The sequence below is a fragment of the Austrofundulus limnaeus genome, unplaced genomic scaffold (assembly GCF_001266775.1).
Source record: "Austrofundulus limnaeus strain Quisiro unplaced genomic scaffold, Austrofundulus_limnaeus-1.0 Scaffold10, whole genome shotgun sequence".
Taxonomy (NCBI): domain Eukaryota; kingdom Metazoa; phylum Chordata; class Actinopteri; order Cyprinodontiformes; family Rivulidae; genus Austrofundulus; species Austrofundulus limnaeus.
Genome location: NW_013952412.1, coordinates 1,806,688 through 1,828,871, shown reverse-complemented (window position 1 = coordinate 1,828,871; position 22,184 = coordinate 1,806,688). Strand labels below are relative to the sequence as shown.

The 22,184-nt window shown below is 40.6% G+C and overlaps 2 protein-coding genes across 4 annotated transcripts in view; one reads left to right on the top strand and one right to left on the bottom strand.

Moving 5' to 3' along the window:
* The window catches only part of mtcl2 (microtubule crosslinking factor 2), a 92,074-nt gene that overhangs the window by 7,152 nt on the left and 62,738 nt on the right, over positions 1-22,184 (bottom strand). Inside the window, exons 6-19 of one of the 3 annotated variants that reach the window (XM_014001783.1) lie at positions 19,954-20,121; positions 17,759-17,912; positions 17,102-17,666; positions 15,626-15,920; positions 15,258-15,491; positions 12,617-12,751; positions 10,391-10,489; positions 10,043-10,273; positions 9,727-9,843; positions 9,376-9,543; positions 2,312-2,458; positions 1,961-2,074; positions 690-754; positions 391-520 (exon numbers count right to left, since the gene is read on the bottom strand). In XM_014001783.1, coding sequence (XP_013857237.1) covers positions 391-520; positions 690-754; positions 1,961-2,074; positions 2,312-2,458; positions 9,376-9,543; positions 9,727-9,843; positions 10,043-10,273; positions 10,391-10,489; positions 12,617-12,751; positions 15,258-15,491; positions 15,626-15,920; positions 17,102-17,666; positions 17,759-17,912; positions 19,954-20,121 — 2,622 coding nt within the window. The remainder of the gene's footprint in view (positions 1-390; positions 521-689; positions 755-1,960; positions 2,075-2,311; positions 2,459-9,375; positions 9,544-9,726; positions 9,844-10,042; positions 10,274-10,390; positions 10,490-12,616; positions 12,752-15,257; positions 15,492-15,625; positions 15,921-17,101; positions 17,667-17,758; positions 17,913-19,953; positions 20,122-22,184) is intronic. The other 2 variants (XM_014001784.1, XM_014001785.1) reach the window with 2 other exon arrangements.
* On the top strand, positions 3,112-4,544 carry LOC106513109 (uncharacterized). Its single transcript, XM_014001786.1, has 2 exons — positions 3,112-3,595; positions 3,669-4,544. The coding sequence occupies exons 1-2, from the start codon at positions 3,264-3,266 to the stop codon at positions 4,414-4,416; spliced, it is 1,080 nt and encodes a 359-aa protein (XP_013857240.1). The 5' UTR covers positions 3,112-3,263; the 3' UTR covers positions 4,417-4,544.

Genomic DNA, 22,184 nt, shown 5'->3' with positions numbered 1-22,184 from the left:
AGATAAGATAAGATAAGATAAGATAAGATAAGATAAGATAAGATAAGATAAGATAAGATCAGATAAGATAAGATAAGATAAGATAAGATAAGATAAATCTTTATTGACATTGCTGCACTGAAAAGAACACGGAGGTCCACAGACAATGAACGACGAAATAACTTTGCAGCTCCCGTAGTGCAAATAATCAGAACATTAAAAAATGTAAAATAAGAGGTAAAAAATGAATAAGAAAGTTAGATAAAATAAGTTGAAAATGTAAACAACAACCGTAGCAAACAGAACATTAAAAAAGATAAAATAAGAGGTAGAAAAAGATTTAAAAAAAAGTAAGATAAAATAAAATAAGCTCAACGATTTTCTAAAGTTTGTAAATTAAAATCTACAAACCTCGTTGCTCAGGTAGGTCCAGTTCTTCCTGGTCATGTGACCGAGCTCGGGGCGCGCATCAAACGTTTTCTCCTCCTGACTGTCAGTTTTGCTGCAATCTGGGCCCTCCTCTTTTAATGTGGATTTAATCCTTTAAACAAAAGAAGTAATGAAGAAGAAGTTAGGCTGTGCTGTCACAATAAACACAACACCTAGGAGTAATAATAATATACGGATTATTAACAGAGTTTAATTAATGGAAAATATTCACAATCAGACCAGAACAAGCAGCAGCGCTTTTCATTGGCTGATTCAATTACCTTGGTAAAACTGATCCATTAGCAACAGCTGTGTCTGAAACCGACTCATCGGCCGGCAGCTTCGACTGGGAGGGAAAACAAACCGATCAGTTTATAGGAAAGCATTTGTTTGGTTTTTTGCAACTAATTAACATTTAAATGACCGGAATCATGGAGACATTATTACACCTTCAGGATTTTACTTTTCATTTTCATTTCCTCAGTGAATGTTTTCACACACACGCACACATATACACACACGTTTGTATTTCCATCCTCATGGGGACTTTGCACTGACTTCCTTTCATTTCTATAGCCTAACCCCTTACCCTAAAGCTAACCTAAACTCAGTTCACACTGTAATTCTGAACTTAACCTCCAACCTAAAAATGGAGTTCCACCATATTAGGACTGATCTTTGGCCTCCATAAGGACTACTGGTCTTTGCGAGGTAGGTGTATATACAAGATACAGTCCTAAAAGGTAACAAATACAAGTATATACAGTATATACACACACAGACACACGCACACACAATGATGCTGACTCATTGCGTCTCACACTTGAAAGCCTGATCTAAAACTAATGAGTAATTTCCTTTCAAAGTAAAAAGAAAGGATGAGGGAGACTGTAAGGAGGAAGAATTACATCTGCAGATAATCTGTTCGGTTGTGCTGATGCACATTTTTCCACCTCCACCTGCAGCTCAGTGAGCCGAAGCCCGAGCTGTCAGGATGAGGAAACTGTGCTCACGGAGAGCTTTAGAGACGCTAAATCAGTTTCCAGTTCCGTGCACCCCCCCACCCCCTCCTAAATTTCAGACCTTCTTTTAACAAACCGTCAGATCAGCCGAACAATCCGGCAGGCTTTGCACTAACTGGCCTAATGGGGGCGCCACGATTAAACATCACAAGTGTCTGCACGGTCGTTGGTTTTACAAGAAGAGTGAAAACACTTGGGAAGTGTGGGTGACTGAGCACAAAACAGTTTCTGAAAATGACAAGTATATACTCCTGCTCCATTTCCTCTGCACTAGGAACTAAACAGAAAGAGGGAAGGAGATGGAGAGAAAGGAAAGGAAAGAAGGTGAGGAAAGGTGGTCTTTATGAAACTAAACACTTCAAATAAACTTCATCATTCCTTCCTGACACGCTGATCTGATTTTTACAACTTCATACAATATTCAGGTTAAAATAAATTAAAGTAGGAGGTAAACATTGGATTTGGTTGATACACCCTCTAACAGAACCTCCAACATGTCTCAGTTCGATACATAAAACTGCTCATCGTACCAGCTCCTGCTGAGTGGCCTCCCTCAGTCTCTGCTCCCACTGAGCTCTCTCCTGACTGAACCGCTCCAGCAGCTCCAGCTTCTCCCTGCTCCAGTTCCTCTCTCCAATTTGAAGCTGACCGACAGAACGATTGATCGGTTCCGCAGGTCCGATGAGCCAAACGAACCAGGAGATGGAAACAGAAAAAAAAAAAAAAAAAAAACAGAGACAAGTTAGAGTAAATGTGCATCCTGTCACTAATACAGCTCAGTTTATTCATTTTAAAAAATATCAGGTTTCCAAACCTCAGCTTGACTCTTCAAGTTACACTTTTATTGTTTGTTACAGGTTTTTATCCATGTTCATATTTACCTGTTTAGTTAGGTCCATTACCGCTGCGTAGGACTCAGCGAGGAGGTGCTGGTGCTCCTCGCGCTCCTTTTTGAGCGCCACCTTCAGGTCGATGGGGTCCGGCGTTTCGGAGGAAGACAGGGTCGCTTTGCCTGCTTTGCTCTCAAGCTGGAAGACACAAAGCAGGAATTGCAATCATTTCTAATTTCTTTTAAGCAAAGAGCAGCTGAGCCAGTAACACTAACATATGCAAGACACTAGCAAGAAGCCAAAAGTAGCTAAATGTTAGCTGAAAGTCAGACATGTATAGTAAGTACATTCACTTCGTTACAGTACTTAAGTAGTTTTTTTGAGGATTTAATTGTAACTTTTACTTTTATTTTGTTCCATTCAAAACATAAAATGACACTCTAACGTCTTTACTTTAAATTTTAAGACCTCGTTACATGTCACAAATTTAAATACGACCAACCTCCTCATGAAGAGTTGGTTATGCACTATAAAAAATGAAGTGTTGAAATTATTTAACCAAGTTAAACAACTGGTTCCACTAGGCTATTCAACCAAATTGCTCCAGGGGCAACAGTTAAGGCAGGTCAACAGCTCAGGGGCCAAACATCCAGGAATTAAAGTCATTATGAAAATAAGCCAAGTGTTAAAAATATCTGTTACCTTTTCAAATAGTTTATTTTGCTGCATTTAACTTACAGAACCCTATGTAATAAAAGTAGTGATATTAAAACAATCTAAAAAAATACATTAACACATTATACCATAATTATTTTGACATCTCTGACTTGCCAAATTTTTAAACCAATTTTATTTTCACTTTCATAGTTTTATCTTCAAACTGGTTGTAGTTCTATTTCATCCCTACTGACCGCCAGAGGGCGGTGCTAAAAGCACTGAACGTTCCCTTTGCACATGCACCATTCGAGCTGTAATACCAACAGTCACACCTGTGACCAATCGGATGACTAATCAGAGGCTATATAGCTGGACGTCATCCGAAGCTCTGTTCCTCTTTTCTTCTCGCATACAGTTCTTTTCTCTTGTGGAATATTTCGCTGTCGTTTGGACGTCCCGATTGCCAGTTGGCTGGAGTAGCGGTGTATCGCCCTCCATCACGTTCCCACTTCTACGGAGTCTGTGTCAAGATGCTCCATGGTGTCTTCCAACCAGGAGGGACCTATTGTCTCAGTCGGGGGGGACTGATCTGGCACCCCAATCCTCACCACCTCAGGCTGTGGGTGTGGCCACTGGGAGGCTTGAGCAGCAGCTGACTGGATATTCAGACTCTGTCAGGTACACTATTTTAAGTGCTAGGGCACATTCTACTCGTCAGCAATATGAAAACAGGTGGCGTTTGTTTTCCCAGCGGTGTGCTGACCGCGATGAGGACCCAGTCTCCTGTGTGGTGCCCACTATCCTGGAGTTTCTTCAATCTCTCCTCGATAAAGGGCCGCTCTCCATCAACACTTAAGGTATATGTGGCGGCACTATCATCTAATCATGCTGTCGTTGATGGTGGTACAATTGGAAGCCATAACCTGGTTTCTCTTTTTCTGAGTGGCGCTCGCAGGTTGCACCCGCCAACAGTTCTGCGGGCACCTGCTTGGGATTTGCCCTTGGTCCTCGAAGCCCTGCGCCACACTCCCTTCAAGCCTTTGCTTCAGGCTGACCTCAAGTGGCTCTCATGTAAGACAGCATTTTTATTAGCTATTGTCTCAGCTAAAAGGGTCGGCGAGCTGCATGCTCTCTCTGCCAGCCCGTCATGTCTCAAATGGGCCCCAGATGGCTCTGGTGTTACCTTGTGGCCAAACACTGCATTTGTCCCTAAAGTTTTTTCGCATTTCCATTGTAACCAGCCACTGAGATTGGCGCGTTTTCCGCCTACGTCAGGAGGGACTGGCGATAGGCCTGACATATCGTGCCCAGTGAGGGCGTTGGAGACATATATTGCTGCTACTGCTCCTATAAGACGCTCAGACCAGCTGTTCTTATGTTATGGAGGCCCTAGATTAGGCCATCCCCTTTCAAAACAGTGTCTCTCCCACTGGATTATGGATGTCATCTGCCACGCCTACAGGGCAGGAGGCTGCGAAGGGAATATTCAGTGCTTTTAGCACCGCACTCTGGCAGTTATTCAGGATTCATAGAACCGTAGTTACATACGTAACTTTCGTTTTAACTGTCTTGGATGATCATAGAAATGGTTTTTTACCAGCCGTTAGTCAAGATTTGGATGTTTCTGTAGATACCAAACATGTACGTCTAACTAAAAGAACTTGTAGTAATTAAAGAAGAAAAGTGGGAGTTTGTGCTTAAGAGATGACAGAACCAATGGACGGGCAACAGTTGAGAAACCGACGTACCAAGCTTAAAAAAATAATCAGTGTAAACTGCTTAATTTACGCAACTCGGTTAAATGGAACCAGTTTGGTTAAGTAAATTTAACACATCATTTATTAGAGTGTGTATAACAGTACTTTTACTTTTCTGATTATTGTGAGCAGTTTTACTGGTATGTACTTTTCTTATAGGTGAAATTTATTTTTACCAGTCATATACTGTAAAAGAATTTTTACTTTTACTTAGTTATTTCTTTTAAGTACTTTATATACTGTATCTCTTCTGAAATAAAGTTAAATACTTTTAAAAAGTAAAAAAATTACAAGAAAAAAAACAGAATTCGAAGCACTCATTCCCTGAAAAAGCAGCTGGATGTTTTTATATATAAAGAACACAAAGCACGCAGGCAGAATTCATTAGACTGCAAAAAATGTGCAGAGAAACAAAAACAGGGAAACAATAATGTGAGAGTTGAATCAGCACACAATAATAAAATATTCCTCAGAAACATGTTATTTGTTCAAAGTTCCTACAATAGAAACAGACGAAAAGAAACAAAAGTCTACAAATACTGACAGGAATCAGACTCTTAATGGACCAATTATTTGAAAGAGGAAGTCCCAGCATTAATGCGTACTGTGTCTTCCTTTACTTTTCTGTTTCTGTCTTCCTCCTGACATCTTCCCTGTCGTTTAGCCTCTCTCCTCCTTCTACCCCGTCTCATCACCTCTCATCCCTGCAGACGTCTCACCCTTTATTTAGAGCTGTCCCACCCCGTCTTTCACCCTCTCTTCCAGCCTGCTGTCACAGACCCTGTAGGTGGCATGGCCTAAAATATTTATGAGGAGTTTTACATTTTTCCTGTCCGTGTCTGAGCCGCACGCCGCACACAGCCAACACCACGGACCCATCAGTTTGACAAACGGGCGCAGACGATGGCTCTGCAACAGCCACACCTCCCAGACCCATCAATCCTCCCTCTGTCCCGACGAGTCTGGCTCCGTGGCATCTGTGTGCGGTGCTAATGGTACTGACGGCCAACCAGGCACGGTAAAACACACGCTCAGCCCAGCTCCCGTCTCTCATGGCAACCCTGTATTTCTTGTTATTGAACGTGGCCTAATGAGACCCTCATCTCAACGAGGTTTACAGCTCAGGCAGTAAAATGGAGGCTGTTTCGCCGGCTGACTGGTGTTTATTGGTCCATCAGAGGCTCCTGATTTAACACTCGCTACTTAAGATTCAGTAAGTTCGAAGCCTCTATTTGGGTAGCAGGCACTCCTGGATACATTAGGCGACTGGAAAGAAAAAACAATAAATATATATATATTTTTGCTTTAAATGCACAAAGTTCACAAGGTATTAGCGAGCAGATTCTTTTTTTTTCTGTTTTCAGAAAGAGTCGAGTCGCTTGGTTCACCTTGCTTCTAGTTTTTATTCTCGCCTCAGCAGAAATGTCTCCTGAAACAAGCAAAACGTCCTTCCATCAAACACACGCCTACACGTAACCATCAAGGTGGTAAATCAGAAACACTTCAGGCTGCACCTTAAAAGAAAACATTTTTTTTCCGCACGTGGACAACACCGAGTCCCACCTGCGTTAAATTTACCAATTGATGCGGCAGCTGTCATCCTTTGTGAGTGAAGAGCACAGAACAGATGCGGCGAATCAGAGCTTCCAGCTGCTCTCGCTGTTTTTACGGGAACAGCATGTGTTTGTAACCCCATCCTACGACCGGGGCAGGAAGACCGATCAACCCAAACGATCCGACACAACCTAACAGGTGACCTTGGCTCTTCACGGATTCGCAGAAAGGAAAACAGTTTTAAAGTTCCAGCCATTATCCGCAGTTTGTTGACACTTTCTGAAGCTGAACAGTGATAATTTCCCATCATTCTCCTTGACAGGTTGGAGAGTGTTCGAAATGCTTTTGACTTGTTTGGTTTAAGCAGCCAGGGGAGCCACGGCGAGCAGCCAGAAAGCTTTGGCACAATCAGGTAGTTTAGCAAACTGATGGAATAGAGAAATTGCTTGCAGATGTGATATTTAATTTAATGAAACAAATACACACATTGTGGTGGTTGTGTGTGGTTTCAATTGACTAAAATTATGATAAACGTCGAAATAATGCTTCGTTTTCTGGATTGTTGGAATCCTACGCAGTCATTTTTATGGGGTAAGGTTACTATCAAAAAGAATTGTATGCGTACGAGTCTATATTTGTACATTTAAGTCAATAAACGTGCATGAATTTCAGATTTGTACTTGTATTAATGTAAAATCAAATATTTTATTTGTGAGAGTACAAGTTTAGAAGTTACAAATACAAGATACAAAGTTATAGCTTTACAACAATACAAGTACGAATCACAGAGTTACAAGTACAATGTGCTTTTGAACTTGCATCATTTTTCTAACATGCAGTTGGTTTTATGAATCTATCATTTCTTTTCTTTGCAGTGTTTTTTTCCTTGCATTTTTTCTTTCGTTTGCAGAGCGTTTACTGTTTGCTGCGCATTTGCACCTGCCGGCCACCGTCTTTTTCACGCAAGCGCAGTATGACGTTCGATCGATCTTTTCAGAGTTCCATGCATAATGTCTGTTATTTTGACAGCTCCTCAGGGTAGAAGAATTGTACTTGTAAATTTGCGATTTGCACTTGTATTGCTGCAAAGTTGTAGCTTTGTAACTTCTAAACTTGTATTCTCACAGATAACATTTGATTTTACATCCCTATAATTACAAACCCGAAATTTATGCACGTTTATTGACTTACATGTACAGATTTAGACTTTACGCATACCATCCTTTTTGATAGTAACCTTACATTTTGCTCATTCCCTCTCATAAAATCTGCAGGAATATCACTTTAAGGGAAAGGGGAAGCATCTCCTCTCTTTGCAAGCTGCTCCCGTCCGCTATGGGACATCAGAAGACAAATGATCTTGTACCTCAATGTAAAGGCCCGACTCGCTCAGAACATGACGATGATTAACGATGACTGTCAGTGTTTGTGTGCATCTCTGTGAGTCATATTGAATTTTGGGTGCTGGATGGAGCAAGATAAGGCTGAGAAGATCCTCCAGTGTTGGAACACTGACTGCATTATGAAACATTTTCATCCTCTTTTTTTTTCTTTAAATCAGTGCGTTATCTTCATTTTGACAAGTGATAAGTGGAGGTTTTCTATGGATAAATAATGCAAATTTACATGTTTTTTCCAGAAAAAACATTTAGCTTTTTCAGAGCAACGTTTACCAGATGATAATAAAGTTCGCAAAACAAAATCCAGACACAAGCTGTGAATTTAAAGACATTTTATACATTTATACATAGATCTTTTTCCAATGACAACATGCCAGAACCTGATATCCTCAGATATTAAAAGGCCCTTTTCAAATTGCCCAGTATTAACAGGCCTTCTGCCCTCTTTTAATTCATCTGTCGCTCATCTGCTCAATTACACAGAGGGTGTATTCCATCTGAGAGCCTGTTAATTAAAACTATTACAGCTTTAGCTGCTGTTATGAAACAGAGACATAAAAGTAGGGAGGGGAGGAGGAAGTTTAAAGTCATTACTCAAAACTTGCAGTTGAGAGAACAAATCAGTTTATACAGACAGATAAACCACCTCACAGACGGAGGTTAGCCTGGAATTTAAAGAGGCTGCTTTACACAAAATATCCAGGTTCAGGTTTTACTTTTGGGTGGTTTTAATAGAACAATTTTAAACGCTTTAAAAAAATGTTTATATTGTGATAGCACCTAATGTCAGCTCATGCCTGAAATTGTTTGTCTGAGCTCACGTCTCTTTAAAGTGCCTGTGACATGCATATCCATGAAATCCAAAAAAGTCAAAGAAAATATATTTATATTTAAAAAACTTGGCATAATACACATGATTTTACCTGTTATGTCACATAATTGGCACATTTTCTTTTGAATTTGGCTCAGCTGATGTGAAACAGGAAGTGACATCAAAGGGGAACTCTTTGAAAAAGAAAACTCCCTGGGTTTTGTTTATTTAAACAATATTATTTGAACTATCACTCTTTCTCATCTCTCTATGGTAGTGATTAAAATAATCTAAAAAAATATCAGATTCTTCTCTACAGTCTGTGTTGTTAGCCATTTTAACAACGCTGTGTTCACACGCAGACATTCCCCTTTGACATCACTTCCTGTTACTTCACATGCAAATATCTCAACAACTGTTTATCTCAGTGGCACAAAATCTTTTTTGCAATATGTTATTAGCGTTATCCTTCCAAAAATACATTCATTTTTATTACAAAAGTTTGATGTCGCAGGCACTTTAAGTCCCCTGTCCTGACAGATAAGATTGCTCCAGATTGTTGAGCTGATCGGCCAAAATCAGCAGAGCCTAAAGTACCCATTTGTTTTCATTTTAAGCCGTGCCAAATTAGCCACCCGGCATACAATTTGCAAATCTGTTGAGGAGAAGACAGGTGGGCCAAGAAAGACCATAGAGTGATTTAGTGGATGAAAAACTAAGTGTAGCCCATAACTCAATAGGTTGGAGCACAAACTTGCAAAATTCATCTTCTCTTTCTCCTCATCAGCTTCACACATTGTTTGCTGTCCTTTGTTTATAAAAGCTGTCTTATTCAGGTGATTAAATCTTGAAAGAATTCAAAGTTTAGTTTGTGATTACACCACTGCGCAAGCTGCTTTAGTAAAGTTACTTGCAGCACAATGACTTCATTATTACCTGCGTGATGAGGCTCTTCAGCTCGGTTCTCTCCACTTCCCAAGATGCCTTGGCCTTGGCAAACTGCTGGGTGAGCTCCTGGGAGCCTTGTCTCTCCTGTCTCAACTCTGCACTCAGATCCTGCAGCGCAACCCTCAGGTCTGCCAAGGTGCTGCTCACAGCACTCGACTGCAGGGAAACACAGGTAATCCATTAGACCAGCTGTGTGTGTGTGTATTATTTATATTGTGAGGACAAGCTGAAGACATGTTTAGGTTGAAGTTAGGGTAACAGTTTCAGGTGAGTTTAGAGGAAGTGGATTTCAGTCACTAAAAGTCCCATGAATGTGTGCCCACGCTGCCATCTCTCTACCTTTATAGTTGGACTGAGTGGTTGCTCATCTGCAGAATCTCGCTTGTCCATTTGGGTCGCGGGGCCGGAGAGGTTGTCATCCTCCAACAACACGTACAGGTCGTTCAGGCTGTTCATCTGAAGAACCAATCAAATTTAGGATTTAGTGAAATTGTGTCCCTTTACATGAAGTCTAGATTTAAATACATCGCGGTAAATTTCCGTTTTTTTTCCACCCCAAGAAGTCGTCTTTATTAAAACCACAACCCAGAAAAATGAATTAATCTGTATTTCTTGGATAGAAACATGTTACACAGACACAGACAAACTTTGGCACCTCTAAAACGTCCTTCCACTCTGCGTCCTTCTTGCAGCCCAGCCTCCACTGTTTGAGGAAGCAGCGGAGTTTGAGGCTGAGCAGTAACAGAGCCTGTTTGAGGTGCTGGGACTCCTGGACCAGTAGAGTCCTTTCCTGGTTCCACAGCTTCTGCTGGAGCCGAGCCTGGAGGTCCAGACTCTGCAGCTGGAAGTCCCGTCGCAGTAAGGCCTTCTGGTGCTCCTCTTGGAGCTGAAGGAGAGGGAAAAAATTCAAGACTGTTAAACAGCTCAACATCTGTTTGTTTCTATAGAAAGGTTTCAATTAATATGAATATAAATATAAATATAATAAATATTGCAAACTGACCTGTAAAAGTTTGAGACTGATGTCTTTGTAATTCTGCCTCTCTTTCTCCAGCTCCTCCTGAGTTTCTGACTCCTCTGCTTTGGACAACTGGACACTGGCCTGGATAGAGAGGAGAACAAAAAAGACTGGTGATAAATGAAGAGTACACTGATTAAAACAGTGGAGAACAAATAAGAAAAAACAGCAATAATGAAAGAAAGTACAACACAAATAAAAAAAAAAAGATTGGTTGCCTAAAATAATAATAATCCAGAAGGCGGTTGGTGTGAAAACTACATTAAAGAACTTTTGTGCTACAGCACCTTTTAAATTCCATTTCACACACACACACACGCACGCACGCACGCACGCACGCACGCACGCACGCACGCACGCACGCACGCACGCACGCGCGCAGTTATCCTCATGCACTCTCCCACGGCTCATTACGCCGCTGAGTGAGTGCAATCCATCCACCAACCGCTGTACCACTAATGTCCTTTTTTATCCTCCAGTATGCTCTGTTTCTACCCTCCATCACCCTCAGTCAGGAGCACCACCCTGCCTGCTAACTGCCTCCACAGTTAGTCAAAAAATAAATAAATAAAAAAACCTGCTCCGTGAAAATGTGCAACAGTGTTAGGGTGTGTATTAAGAGTAAATAATAATAAGCAAAGAGTTTTGTTGCTTGAAGATTATTATTATTTGAAATTATTTTTTGAAAAATAGGGTAAGATAATATAATTTTCTTTTCTTCTTTCTGCTTTCATTTCACTCGTGATTTGTACTTTTTGTTGTTATAGAATTTGTTTTGTTTTTTACGGAGCCCGTGAGAGGACATGGGAGACTTTTTTTATTCTTTTGCGTTCCCATGCAATAGTATTGCGTTACTTCGCGATACCTTTTGCGTTCCCTCGCAAAAGTCGTTTATCACTGTTGTGCCTGCCAGTTTATCAACAAACTCCCATGCTATTAGCGAGTTAGCCTACTACTTTAATTCAGCTTCGGAATGACTATATCACACAGCTACGCATGGAAATACGATTTTTAACACAGTGCAGCCACGCAACATCAATGTCGATTTCACGAACTTGTGGCGACACATCCTGTTTTGGTAACCAGATATTTCAAAATAAAAGTCTGATTTAATTCAGTTAATACAAAACAAACTTTTGCGTGGGAACACTAAAAGTATTGGGAGGGAACACAAAAGAAAATAATCCCCCATGTCCCCTTGTGGGCTCTGTAGTTTATAAAATGAAATGAATTAAGATAAAAAAGTAATAATAATAAAAAAAAGTTTTACATATTAATGTAACATGGGTCAGGAATTTCATTGTAAAATTCATTGTAAAAATTCATTGTAAAAAACAAAAAACAAAAACAAACATAACATTTAAAACCTAAAATGTTTGAGTGCAACCTAGCTAAGCTAATGAAGACTAAACTAAGCTAAGCTAATACAAAATAGGCTAATCAAAATTTAGCTACGCTTATTGGACCAAATATCCACATTAAAAAGTGAAACAGGCTAGGTTTAACTTTAAACTTTAACCGTTTTAATCTAAGCTAATAATCGAGGCTAAAATAAGCTATTCTAACACAAAACGCTAATCGAAATGTAGCTAAAGTTCAGGCCAACATGAACAGTTAATGGCAAGTTTTTGAGAAGGTATCTGGGTGTTACAAATTCCTTGTAAGCACATTATAACCTAACACAGCAGACAAACAGACAAGACTTTCTACGGTAGCTTCAATTATTTCCCACATCATGTTAAATATGATCTGCAGAATTATTCTAAACACCAAATTCTCGCTGAATACAAACTCTTGGTGCTGGTTTCCTGTTTGGCTCCATCTGTATCTGCCTTTCTCCTTTTTTCCTCTCTGGTCTTATTTTTGTGTCTGACCCGTCCGCCCTCTTCGTCGTGAATGAAGACGCAGACAAGCAGAGCGCCGGACGCCATGGAGACACGCCGGCGAAAAGGTCAAACAAACAAGAGGTTTATTCCTCCTGTCAGCGGCCTGGCTGACAGCGAAGCACCTCTGCTTGTTGTGTTTACAGCGCAGTGCTGGTCAGAGCATTTTTTAAATTTAAATAAATATATAGCCTATATTTAGATGTTTGTTTTTCTGTTTTGGTATTAAAAGAACTGGTTTCAGGTTGAGTTGGATATGAGCCATCTGATGTCCAAAGCAGACACAGAATAAGTTTGTAGCTGTCATGTTGTTCATCAGTGAGCTCACCAAAGCCTGAGCTGCCTCCGTCTCCTGCTCCATCTGGCTGCGTTCCTGATTTTGCGACTCGCTGCTGACAGATTGGCCATTCTCCTTAGTTTCATCGCTCACATCTGGCTCGGATTGGTCCCTATAATCGGGCTGCTGCATGCATGCATGGGCAAGTTAATGAAGAAAAAACAAAAACAAACAGAACAGAGAAAAAGAGATGGGGGTAGGAGACATTTTGGGAGGAAAAAAACAAACAAAACAAAAAAAAATGGAAGAGATGACAGACAACAAAGAAACACAACAATAAGAAAAAACAAGACAACCAAAATAGTGTCCGTTCAAGTGACAATAAAAACATGAAAAAAAAAAAAAAAACATAACTCACAAGACAAAAAAAAGAATGTAGAGGAAAAAGAGCTTGGTCAAAGAGGAAAAGGAGAGGGTGGAAAAAAGGAAAAAAAGGAGGATGGAGGGGAGAATGAACAGCTGAGTGGCGAGGAGGGGACGTGGTAGATGAGGACACAAGAGCGCAAGGAGAGGGGTAAAGAACGACAGAGTTACGGGACGGAAACGAAGGAGGAAGAGAGAAAAAAAGAAATGGAATAAGGCAGTTAGGAAAGTCAAAGCAGAAAGAAATTAACGAGGAAGAGATGTTAGGCAAAAAAAAAAGAGAGAAATAATGAGAACAGGTGATGTGGGATGTGCAGGAAGAGGGCAGATGATGGTGTGGTGGTGGAGGGGAGATGTGTGAAAATGCGGGAAGGAGGTGGTGTCAGAGGTGAGGAAGTGGAAGGTTATGAGCAGAAATCGATTGATTATGGTGCCCGTGCAGACAGAAAGAAGGGAGACAAGAGAGGGAGGACAGATTGAAGGGGTTGGAAATGGCCTCTAATGGAGTCTAAACATTTTACTTTGTTATTGTTATAGAATTTATTCACTGCTTCCTCCAAACGAGTCAAATAAATCAGATTTGAAAAATAATGCTAAAGCAGAATTTCTAAGGTCTCTGCTTTAGTCTACATAAAAATAAATGCTAACGTAGTGACTTTATTAAAGGGGGGGTGTTATGCAAAATCGACTCTTGAGCTTTATATCATATTTTAATATCATTCTGTCATAAAAAACACACCCATAGTGTTGCTTTGACTCATTCATGTTTGACAAATCCTTGACTCTCCTGTGGTAAAGTGGAGCTGCCTAAACGCTCGCTGGCACAAAGCCCCGCCTATTTACACAAAGCTCCTCCCTCATCGCACCTCCCCTACACACAGTTCCACCAGACTAGCAGCAGGAGAGATAATTCTTTACAAATCACTATGATTTCATTGCAAAACGTCTCTAAAAAATGGTCGAAGTTCATGATTTTATTGAAAAATTTTGCTTCATAATATTCTATATTTATAGTTTCTTTGCAAAAAAGTAGCTTGACATTGACGTATACGTATGTATGAGAGGATGACTGGGAGATATATTACCAGGCTGAAATGTCTTGTAAGAGTCTCTGTACTCAGATTCTTCAGTAAACGCACATGAAGCATTGTTGTGAAGACGAGCTGAAGTGGAAGTGTAGGAAACGGTAGGAGGTTTTTAAAGAGAAAGGGGCCAATTTCAAGGTGTTTTTTAAGATGCTATGATGCAAATTCAAATTTATTTTTCATACATGCCGCATTGTGGTAGAATGTGCCTGAAAAATACATAATACCCACCCCTTTAAAGAAATCATAATGGCTTTTATACATCTCCAATCAACAAAGGCAGGAAAAAGATCTGTCATCAGGTAAAAATGCTGAGTCAGTTGTGGATTTCTAATATGTGGATCTTACACTGAATTTTGTTTGGATCATTGCAGAGCTGAAGGTGCATTAAAGGCTCCGAGTCAATCAGAAGACCCAGAGACGTCCCGGTGGTGCATTTCAATTGAAAATGTGATTCAAGGAGCAAGGCTGGAAAACAGTTTTCCGCCCCTGATTACCTCGGTACATCAAAGCCATTTCAACTTTGAATATTTTATTTTGGCTGAGTGCTAATGAAATTTTAGACGTTTTTGACATGTAAAGGAAGAAACGAGCAGCTAAAACTGCAAAAGAGCTATAGAAACAGAAAGCAGCACACGTTAAAGGCTCACTCAGGATGCCAAACTCAACTCAATCAAATAAAAATCTATATTAAAACATGAATATGCCAAGTCAACATCTGTATAACTGATATATGGAAGGACGAACAGTATTTTAAAAACCTACCGATGTTTGAGCAACTGGCTCCATTTGAGGCACAAGACAGCAATCAAACTGGTTTGGAAGTTATTTTATCAGCATGCAGAGGACATGGTGAGTTTTACACTGACAGCACAAACATGACACTCCAGTATGAGTGTCCGAATAATTTGAACAAAAGGGAATGTGTTTGTAATGATCGGGACTAAGCTGGAGCTACATCAGATTTGAGCACGCTGTGTAAATGCATCCCCCCACCTACCCCAGGTGGAGAAATTAAAGTAGCACATCGGGATGGGATTGAGAGTTGGTCAGCCAAAGTGATGTTTAGGCATTAAAAGAAAACATTAAAAAAAAGAACCAAGCAAAAGAAACACTAAATAAAGAAAATGAGAATCAAGGGAGACAGGAAGTGAAGGAGAGGATTTGTGCTTCTTGTCTTTTACCTTTTCCTCCTCTCTGTTCTCCTGATCCTGGCCGTCCCCGGAGCAGGGGATGGAGGCGCGGGGGGAGGGAGGAGGGGACGCACCTTCCACCTGAGCGTCCCTCCCACCCGACGGAGCTTTCCCCAGGGCGTCGACCTGCTCCACAAAGGCCTGCAGCTGGGAGTGCAGGGCCTGAAGCCTGCTGGTCAGAGCGCCCACCAGAGGGCGGTCCGTCAAATCAGACAGCTCGGAAATCTGAAGGAAAAGAAAATAATAATAATAAATTAATAATAATAATAATAATCAATATAAATTTCACTGCTGGTCAGTCCTGGCAGTGAGAACATGAAGATTTGATGAATGATGATGAGCAAACAGAGAACTTGTACCTGGCAGTGCGGCTGAGCTTTCTCACACGGCTCTGCGGCGTCATCGTTGCAGGCCTTGTGATACGACGAAGGGGCCGAGGACAGGCAGTTGGACTCGGGGGAGGTCAGGAGCTGTATGGCCGTGGAAACCAAACGAGCCTGGTCCCTCATGGCCAGCAAGGCATCGCGGTCCTTTTGCCCCAGGCACCCTGGGAGCGAAGTCGCTGGGTCGGCGTTGTCCTCGAGCCGCTTTCTCTGTTCGTCGACCTCCATGGCTTCGTTCTCTCCGCCCACGGGCTCCTTGCGATGCGGCGAGCTGAAAGAGACGCGCAGAAAGCTCTCGTTAACCTCCAGGTTATTAAAAGAGGTTTTAGAAAAGTTTTTTTTTTAATGGACAAAACAAACCTTCACAAATACTGGTAAATCTGGAAGAGGATTAGGGCTACAGAGACATTTTTTCTAATTCTGAGTAAAATAAAGTCAGAATTCTGAGATTACATCAAAGTTTTTCTCCTGAGTTCTTCTTTTTTTGTTGTTGTTTTATAATTCTCACTTTAATCTCAGAATTCTGACTTTTTCCTAATTCTGAGAGAAAAGTCAGAATTCTGACTGTGCTTTGCCGGGAAAAAAAAGAAAAAATAGTCAAAATTCTAAAATTACAAAACAGGTTTTTTTTTCTAAATTCAAACTTTTTTTTTCTAATTCTGAGATAAAAAAAATCAGTTTTTACTTTGTGGGAATAAAAAGTCAGAATTCAGAGATTACAAAAAGTTAATTTTTCCTGAGTGAGTTCTTACTTTTTTTTTCAGAATTTTGACTTTAATCTCAGAATTCAGATTTTTTTAATGAGAAAAAAAAAGTTTGATTTATAAAATAAAAATCAGAATTCTGGGGGAAAAAAACTAAATCTGAACTGAGGACAAAACGTTTTTAAATTCCTCTGAGGCCCTAACCCTCTATAGGTAAATGTATATTGAGTACTTAAAACTAAACTGACCATTTTGTTCTAATATTTTCCTGGATTTTTACTTGTTTAATTTCAAACAAAATAACTTTAATAAACAGTAAGTATTGGATGTTTACATTTGATGAAGTCAGGTTCCTCTGGGTTTCTGTGGAACAGCTGGAGGAAAACATTTCACTCCAGATGCCCTTTTTTCTCACCATCTATCTTCCTCATTAGGTGCAGTTTCTGTTTGTTTCTCATTTTAAGGTATAGAGCACAGGTGGACAGGCTGAAGCTAATTAGTATTTGGTTCTTTTCAAAATGAGTTGATGAATGCAGTAAATATTGTAGCTGTGTTATTCTCTTCAAACATGTCCTAAATGTTATTTACTTTGCATAGTTTTCCTTCAGCTTCATTCAACTTGTTCAGAATATTCTGAAGACGTGAATAAAAATCACTTCCCTTAAATCAGCTCCAGGTGGGTAAAAGAATCAGGACAACTAAAGGTCACTGTCATTGTTCATGATAAAACAAGAAAATATAGAATTACCTGAACGGGAGACATTCGGCTGAGTCTCCTGCCTCTGCGTCCGTCTCCAGAGCGAGTCTTAACGACGAGGAGGAGGAGGAAGGAGCGTGGTAGGAGGCGAGGTCGCAGCGCTGCAGGTTGGACAGAAGAACGCGGTTCTCGTACTGAAGTTTCTTAACCTTCCCGTTCAGCTCCCCCACCTGAAGCCTGGCCGCTCGGAGCTCCTCCTCGTGGGCGGGGGCGTCCGTGCTGATGAGCACCGCCCCGTCCTGGATGGAGCGCGGGGGGCCGTCGTGGAGCAGCCCGTCCGTCAGGGACAGGAGCGAGTGGGACGACGTGGTGGACGCCGCCGGGGGGAATTCGGACTTGTAGCGGTTGATCTCGTTCATCAGGAGCTTGTTCTGCTCCTCCATCTCGATCAGAGACCGTCGCAGAAGCTCCGCTTCCTCCTCGACAAACTGCAGGTGTCTCTGGAGCTCCATGACGTTTTCAGACGTGGCCCCGCCCCCAAGCACCGAGGCCCCTCCCGTGAGACCAAGCCCTGCCACCGGACTACCGCCGATACCTGTGAGATCTTGAGGTCCATCTAGGGATGAAAATGCAGCCAGAGGTCAGACTGTTTTTCCAATTGACAAAAAAAACCCCTCAAAACTTTATAACAAATCAGCTAAAAGCAACCTTGTGTTCCCTTCATGTCGTCCATCTCCGCCCGGAGGCCTCTGTTCTCCACCTCCAGCTCCACGATGCGCCGACTCAGCAGGTTGGCCTCCTCCTCCACCAGCTTCATGTGAACTCTGATCTCTGCTTCCCTGGTGTGCGGGGAGTCAGCAACCTGCAGAGTCAAAGAAGATTTTATTATTTTTACCTAATCACCAGGCTGTTAGCATCATTGAAGACGGGAGGGGCTAAATCAACTTTTTTGAGCTTTATATCATGCTTCATCCAAACCATCCCCGGAGTGTTGCTTTGACTCGTTCACGAATGTTGGAGAAATCCTCGACTCTCCTGTGGTAGCCATGTGGAGCTGCCTAAACATTGCAGGTACAAAGCTCCGCCTACCATACCCAGCTCCTCCCTGGAGCTCAGTCTGCAGCCGAGCTCCGAGCCCCCCTCTAACAACAGTTCACACTTTTATTTCAGCTGACACTCATCCCTCAAGGACACCTTTTACAAAGCTCATGCAGAGAAAACATGAAGAGACTTTCAAGGATATAGCACACATTTGTGTATATTGTTGTGTACTTTCATTTTTTTTTTTACTAAAGCCATTTAACAAATATTTACTTATTTATGCATTACAATTTAATATTACAGTAACAGAATTCTCAAACAGCAACCTGTTTTTTGTTAGATTTTCTGTCAGTCCAAATGGTCTACTTTGGAATGAAGAGTCAATTAATCAAAAAAATTATAGATTGATTAAGCGATTACTATAATAATCGTTAGTTGCAGTCCTAATGAGAGGAGTTTCTTAAAGAGACAGAGGGAAATATCAAGGCGTTTAGATGTAAAGTTAAATTTATTTTTAGTAGGGATGCACCATGTATCGGCATTAATATCAGTATCGGCCGATAATGGTCATTTTACATACACATCGATATCTGTAAAACTGAGCCGATATTAACATCTATATTGATTTCCCACTTTTTATCTTTGTGTTTCTGTTCTGGGAGGGGAGATGGTTGGTTGAGCTGCATCTGTTTGATCATGATAGTGATTTTGATGCTGCGCAGCCAGGAATAACTGAATTAGTGAGCCATGTCAGACGTCTGGTCTTTTATTTACTGTATCAAAAAAGACCCAGGTGTGTTTGTGCGTATATGTATAATATAATTTGTGTGTTTGTGTAATATCGGTAAATATCTCTTATCGGCCTTGACAGCAAAAATTATATCGGGTATCGATATTGGCTGAAGTTTTCATTTCAGTGCATCCCAAAGTTTTAGCCTTTTCATAACAAATGAAGGTAACATAGTTACTTGATGGTGGTATAAAATTAAATTATGTGCCTGGACAATACATAATACACTGCAAAACATGTCCATCGATTCAAGTTTTAAAATCTTATATCCAGCCAAAAAGTCTTTTTGATCTTGTTTTGAGACTGATTTACTAAATAAGAACTGATTGTGTAAGAATAATCATCTTGTTTTCAGAATATGTAAGATTATTTGTCTTGTTAGACTGAAAATTTGACTCAAATTAAGTCAAAATTTTCTGCCAATGGAGTAAGGAAATTTTACTTGGTAAGATTCTTGAAATACTTGATTTGACTCAATTTTTTCTTATCTTACACATTCTGAAAACAAGATTATTATTCTTACACAATCAGTTCTTGTTTAGTAAATCAGTCTCAAAACAAGATCAAAAAGACTTTTTGGCTGGATATAAGATTTTAAAACTTGGTAAGATGGACAGTTTTAGCAGTGTACCGCCATTTTAGGGGCTTCAACAATAAAAAAAAAACACAACTACGAGGGATAAACTTGTTTAAAAAAATCCTCTCTGCAAAGCTTTTCTGTAAAATCTTGCCAAAGGTTATTTAAGGTTTTCATTGGTAGAGAAGTGATCACTCTCAGACTCCAACCGATTTAATATCCTGATGACTGTTTTATTTCAGCCATAAACATTAGGCAATAAAGACTTAAAGGCTGTAAAAAAGCAGAATATTTAGTGTTTGATTTCCCTTAAAGTGCCTTCAGAGAACAGGGAGAAAAGAGGTGAAGTTTAACAACTTCTTCCCACAGTTCAGAGAGCTGCTGGTGACGCTTCCTTTTCGTCTCGGCCTCAGCGTGCTCCTTAACCGATGAATCTCCAACATCCCTCCTGCGGATGTAAAACAGCTCCCTCCGACCACCTCCTCGTCCTCTCACCTCCTCCACGGTCAGCGAGGCGTTGACGTCTCCGTATAGTGACCGGTACTTGGCCAGCTCCTCCTTCATGGCCTCGCTGTCCCTCACCAGCTTGCTCAGCTTCTTGCACATCAGAGCCGACTCCTCTTTGGCGAAGTGGAGCTGACACTTCAGGTCCGAGCTGTCCTCCTGGAGGGACGAGACGGAGGGGAACAGAGACGTTGACACAGAGATCCAACAAAGGCACGTACAGAGAAAGTGCTGGGGAGTATTCTCAGCTACTACCACACCACATTTTAGCTCAATAGCTGCATAAATGATGATATAGCCCTTCTTGTGTTTGCTAAGATTGATTATCCAGCTGTAGATGCTCATGTGATGATAAATTCTTAGGAGTTGAATTAAAATTCAGGAGATATTTTGCTAACAGACAGAGGGATAGACAGTCCCACCTTGCAATAAACGTGAGACAAAAAGCGGCAGACAGTCAGGTAAACCAAACAGAATCACCTTCAGGCCAATTTGCATAATTGTAAAAACACTTTCCCGTCTATTATTTACATAATTTAATAACAGCGGTTCTACAGACCTGATAGGACAGAAAAGCTGAGCAAACACTTCAGATCACTTCATGAGCCGATTTGTTCAACTTTGACCCTTGAATATATCAACATCCAGAGTGAAGCATGGGTTACAAGTGCAATAGAGCTTGAAACAACTAAAAGATTGAAATATTGATGTAATAAAGAAGTCAAGTCCATTTTAGTATTGACAAATTGCTCTATTTTTTTTCCTGCCAACAACCTAGAAAACTTGTGAAGATTCTGCAACAACAAATGGGCACAACTTCTATATTTCTTGAGAAAATTGGATGAAATTGTTAACAGTAGGACATGGAACGCTCTTAACATTGGTTACCTACATTCATTAATCATTAATTTATTAATAACTAACCAAAACTGCACGCTTTAAAACCATCATGCACCAGAAATAGACACTAATATTAAAACTAGATGCAAATAAAAAGGATCAAAGAGAAAACAATTATTTTGTTTAGTTACTGCCACAGCATTTTCACCTTTGAGGCCTTTAAAAAAACCATGTTCGCCCAATCAAATTATTATGAAAGTCAGCCAATATTTAGACAAAATACAATGTTTTGATGCCATCTACTTTTGATCGGATGCTGTAAAGTTTTGAAGTTTGTTGAACTAGAGCGTCATTTTCATCACCAATAAACTGCAAGAAGAAATCCATTCAGAATCCATTCGATCAGAAATGTGGTGAAAGATTAACTTCTTTGCTACGTCGTACTGAAAAAATCTGACTGGAATACACCGAGGACTGAAAAAAAAAATGTGTACCTAAAAAAGAGGACCCAGGAAAGACGACTGTTACGAGGAGTAAAATAACAAATGATTTACTGAACAACAGCCAAACAAAAGGCTAACGTGGCAGTAAAAACTAAAAGCTAACTAAACAATGAAAAGGCTGGGACTGAGGAAGTAAATGTCTTACAGCTGAGACTAATATGAATGGGGAACAGGTGTGAGTGGGAGGAGCCAGATTGAGGAGCAGAGCCCGAATGAAGGTGATGAAACTCTGAGGGACAACCAGTGATGGGCAGGTGAAGCCTCATAAAGCTCTGAACCTCTCCTGATTGTGTCAAAAAAAATTAAAGCTTCACTTTGTCTACGATCAGGGGCATCTTGTGGTCAACATTAGAAGACATTAGATCAGGGTCGTCCAATCCTGGTCCTCATGGACCACTATCCCCGTTTGAACTCCAAATGACTCAAACTCAACTGGAACGGCTTTTGATTCTCTTTTGCCTGATCCTAAATATAAAACAAAACAAAGCTCGGCTTGACTAACTTGTGGCTTTCAGCAACTGAACAGTGAAGTCGGGGTCACGCCGGATTTGTTCCTCGTTAGACTTCGAGGGAAAAAATAATGACTAGGCCGAGCAAAGGAACTCCAGGAGACACTCATTAGTGGTTGGCCTCAGATACTAGTGTATGAAAAGAATACCGCTCTGGATAAAATCGCTCACATTCGAATGAGCAAAACTGTGGAAGGAACGGCCAAAACATTCTCTAAAGAAAAAAACTACAATTTTGGTTTATGCTTCAGAAGAAAAATTATATATGAGTCACAAATAGTTTTCAATAATTACCTTTTCTTTTTACTTTTAGAACCTTTTAAAAATGTAATTTGATAAATTTGTAGGAGAAAAAATATGTTCAATACCC

Bases quoted from the DNA above. Each gene is read 5' to 3' on its own strand.
- LOC106513109 (XM_014001786.1), top strand. From the start codon at position 3,264: ATGACTAATCAGAGGCTATATAGCTGGACGTCATCCGAAGCTCTGTTC. The intron at 3,596-3,668 runs GTACACTATTTT...TTGTTTTCCCAG, and splicing joins GGATATTCAGACTCTGTCAG to CGGTGTGCTGACCGCGATGA.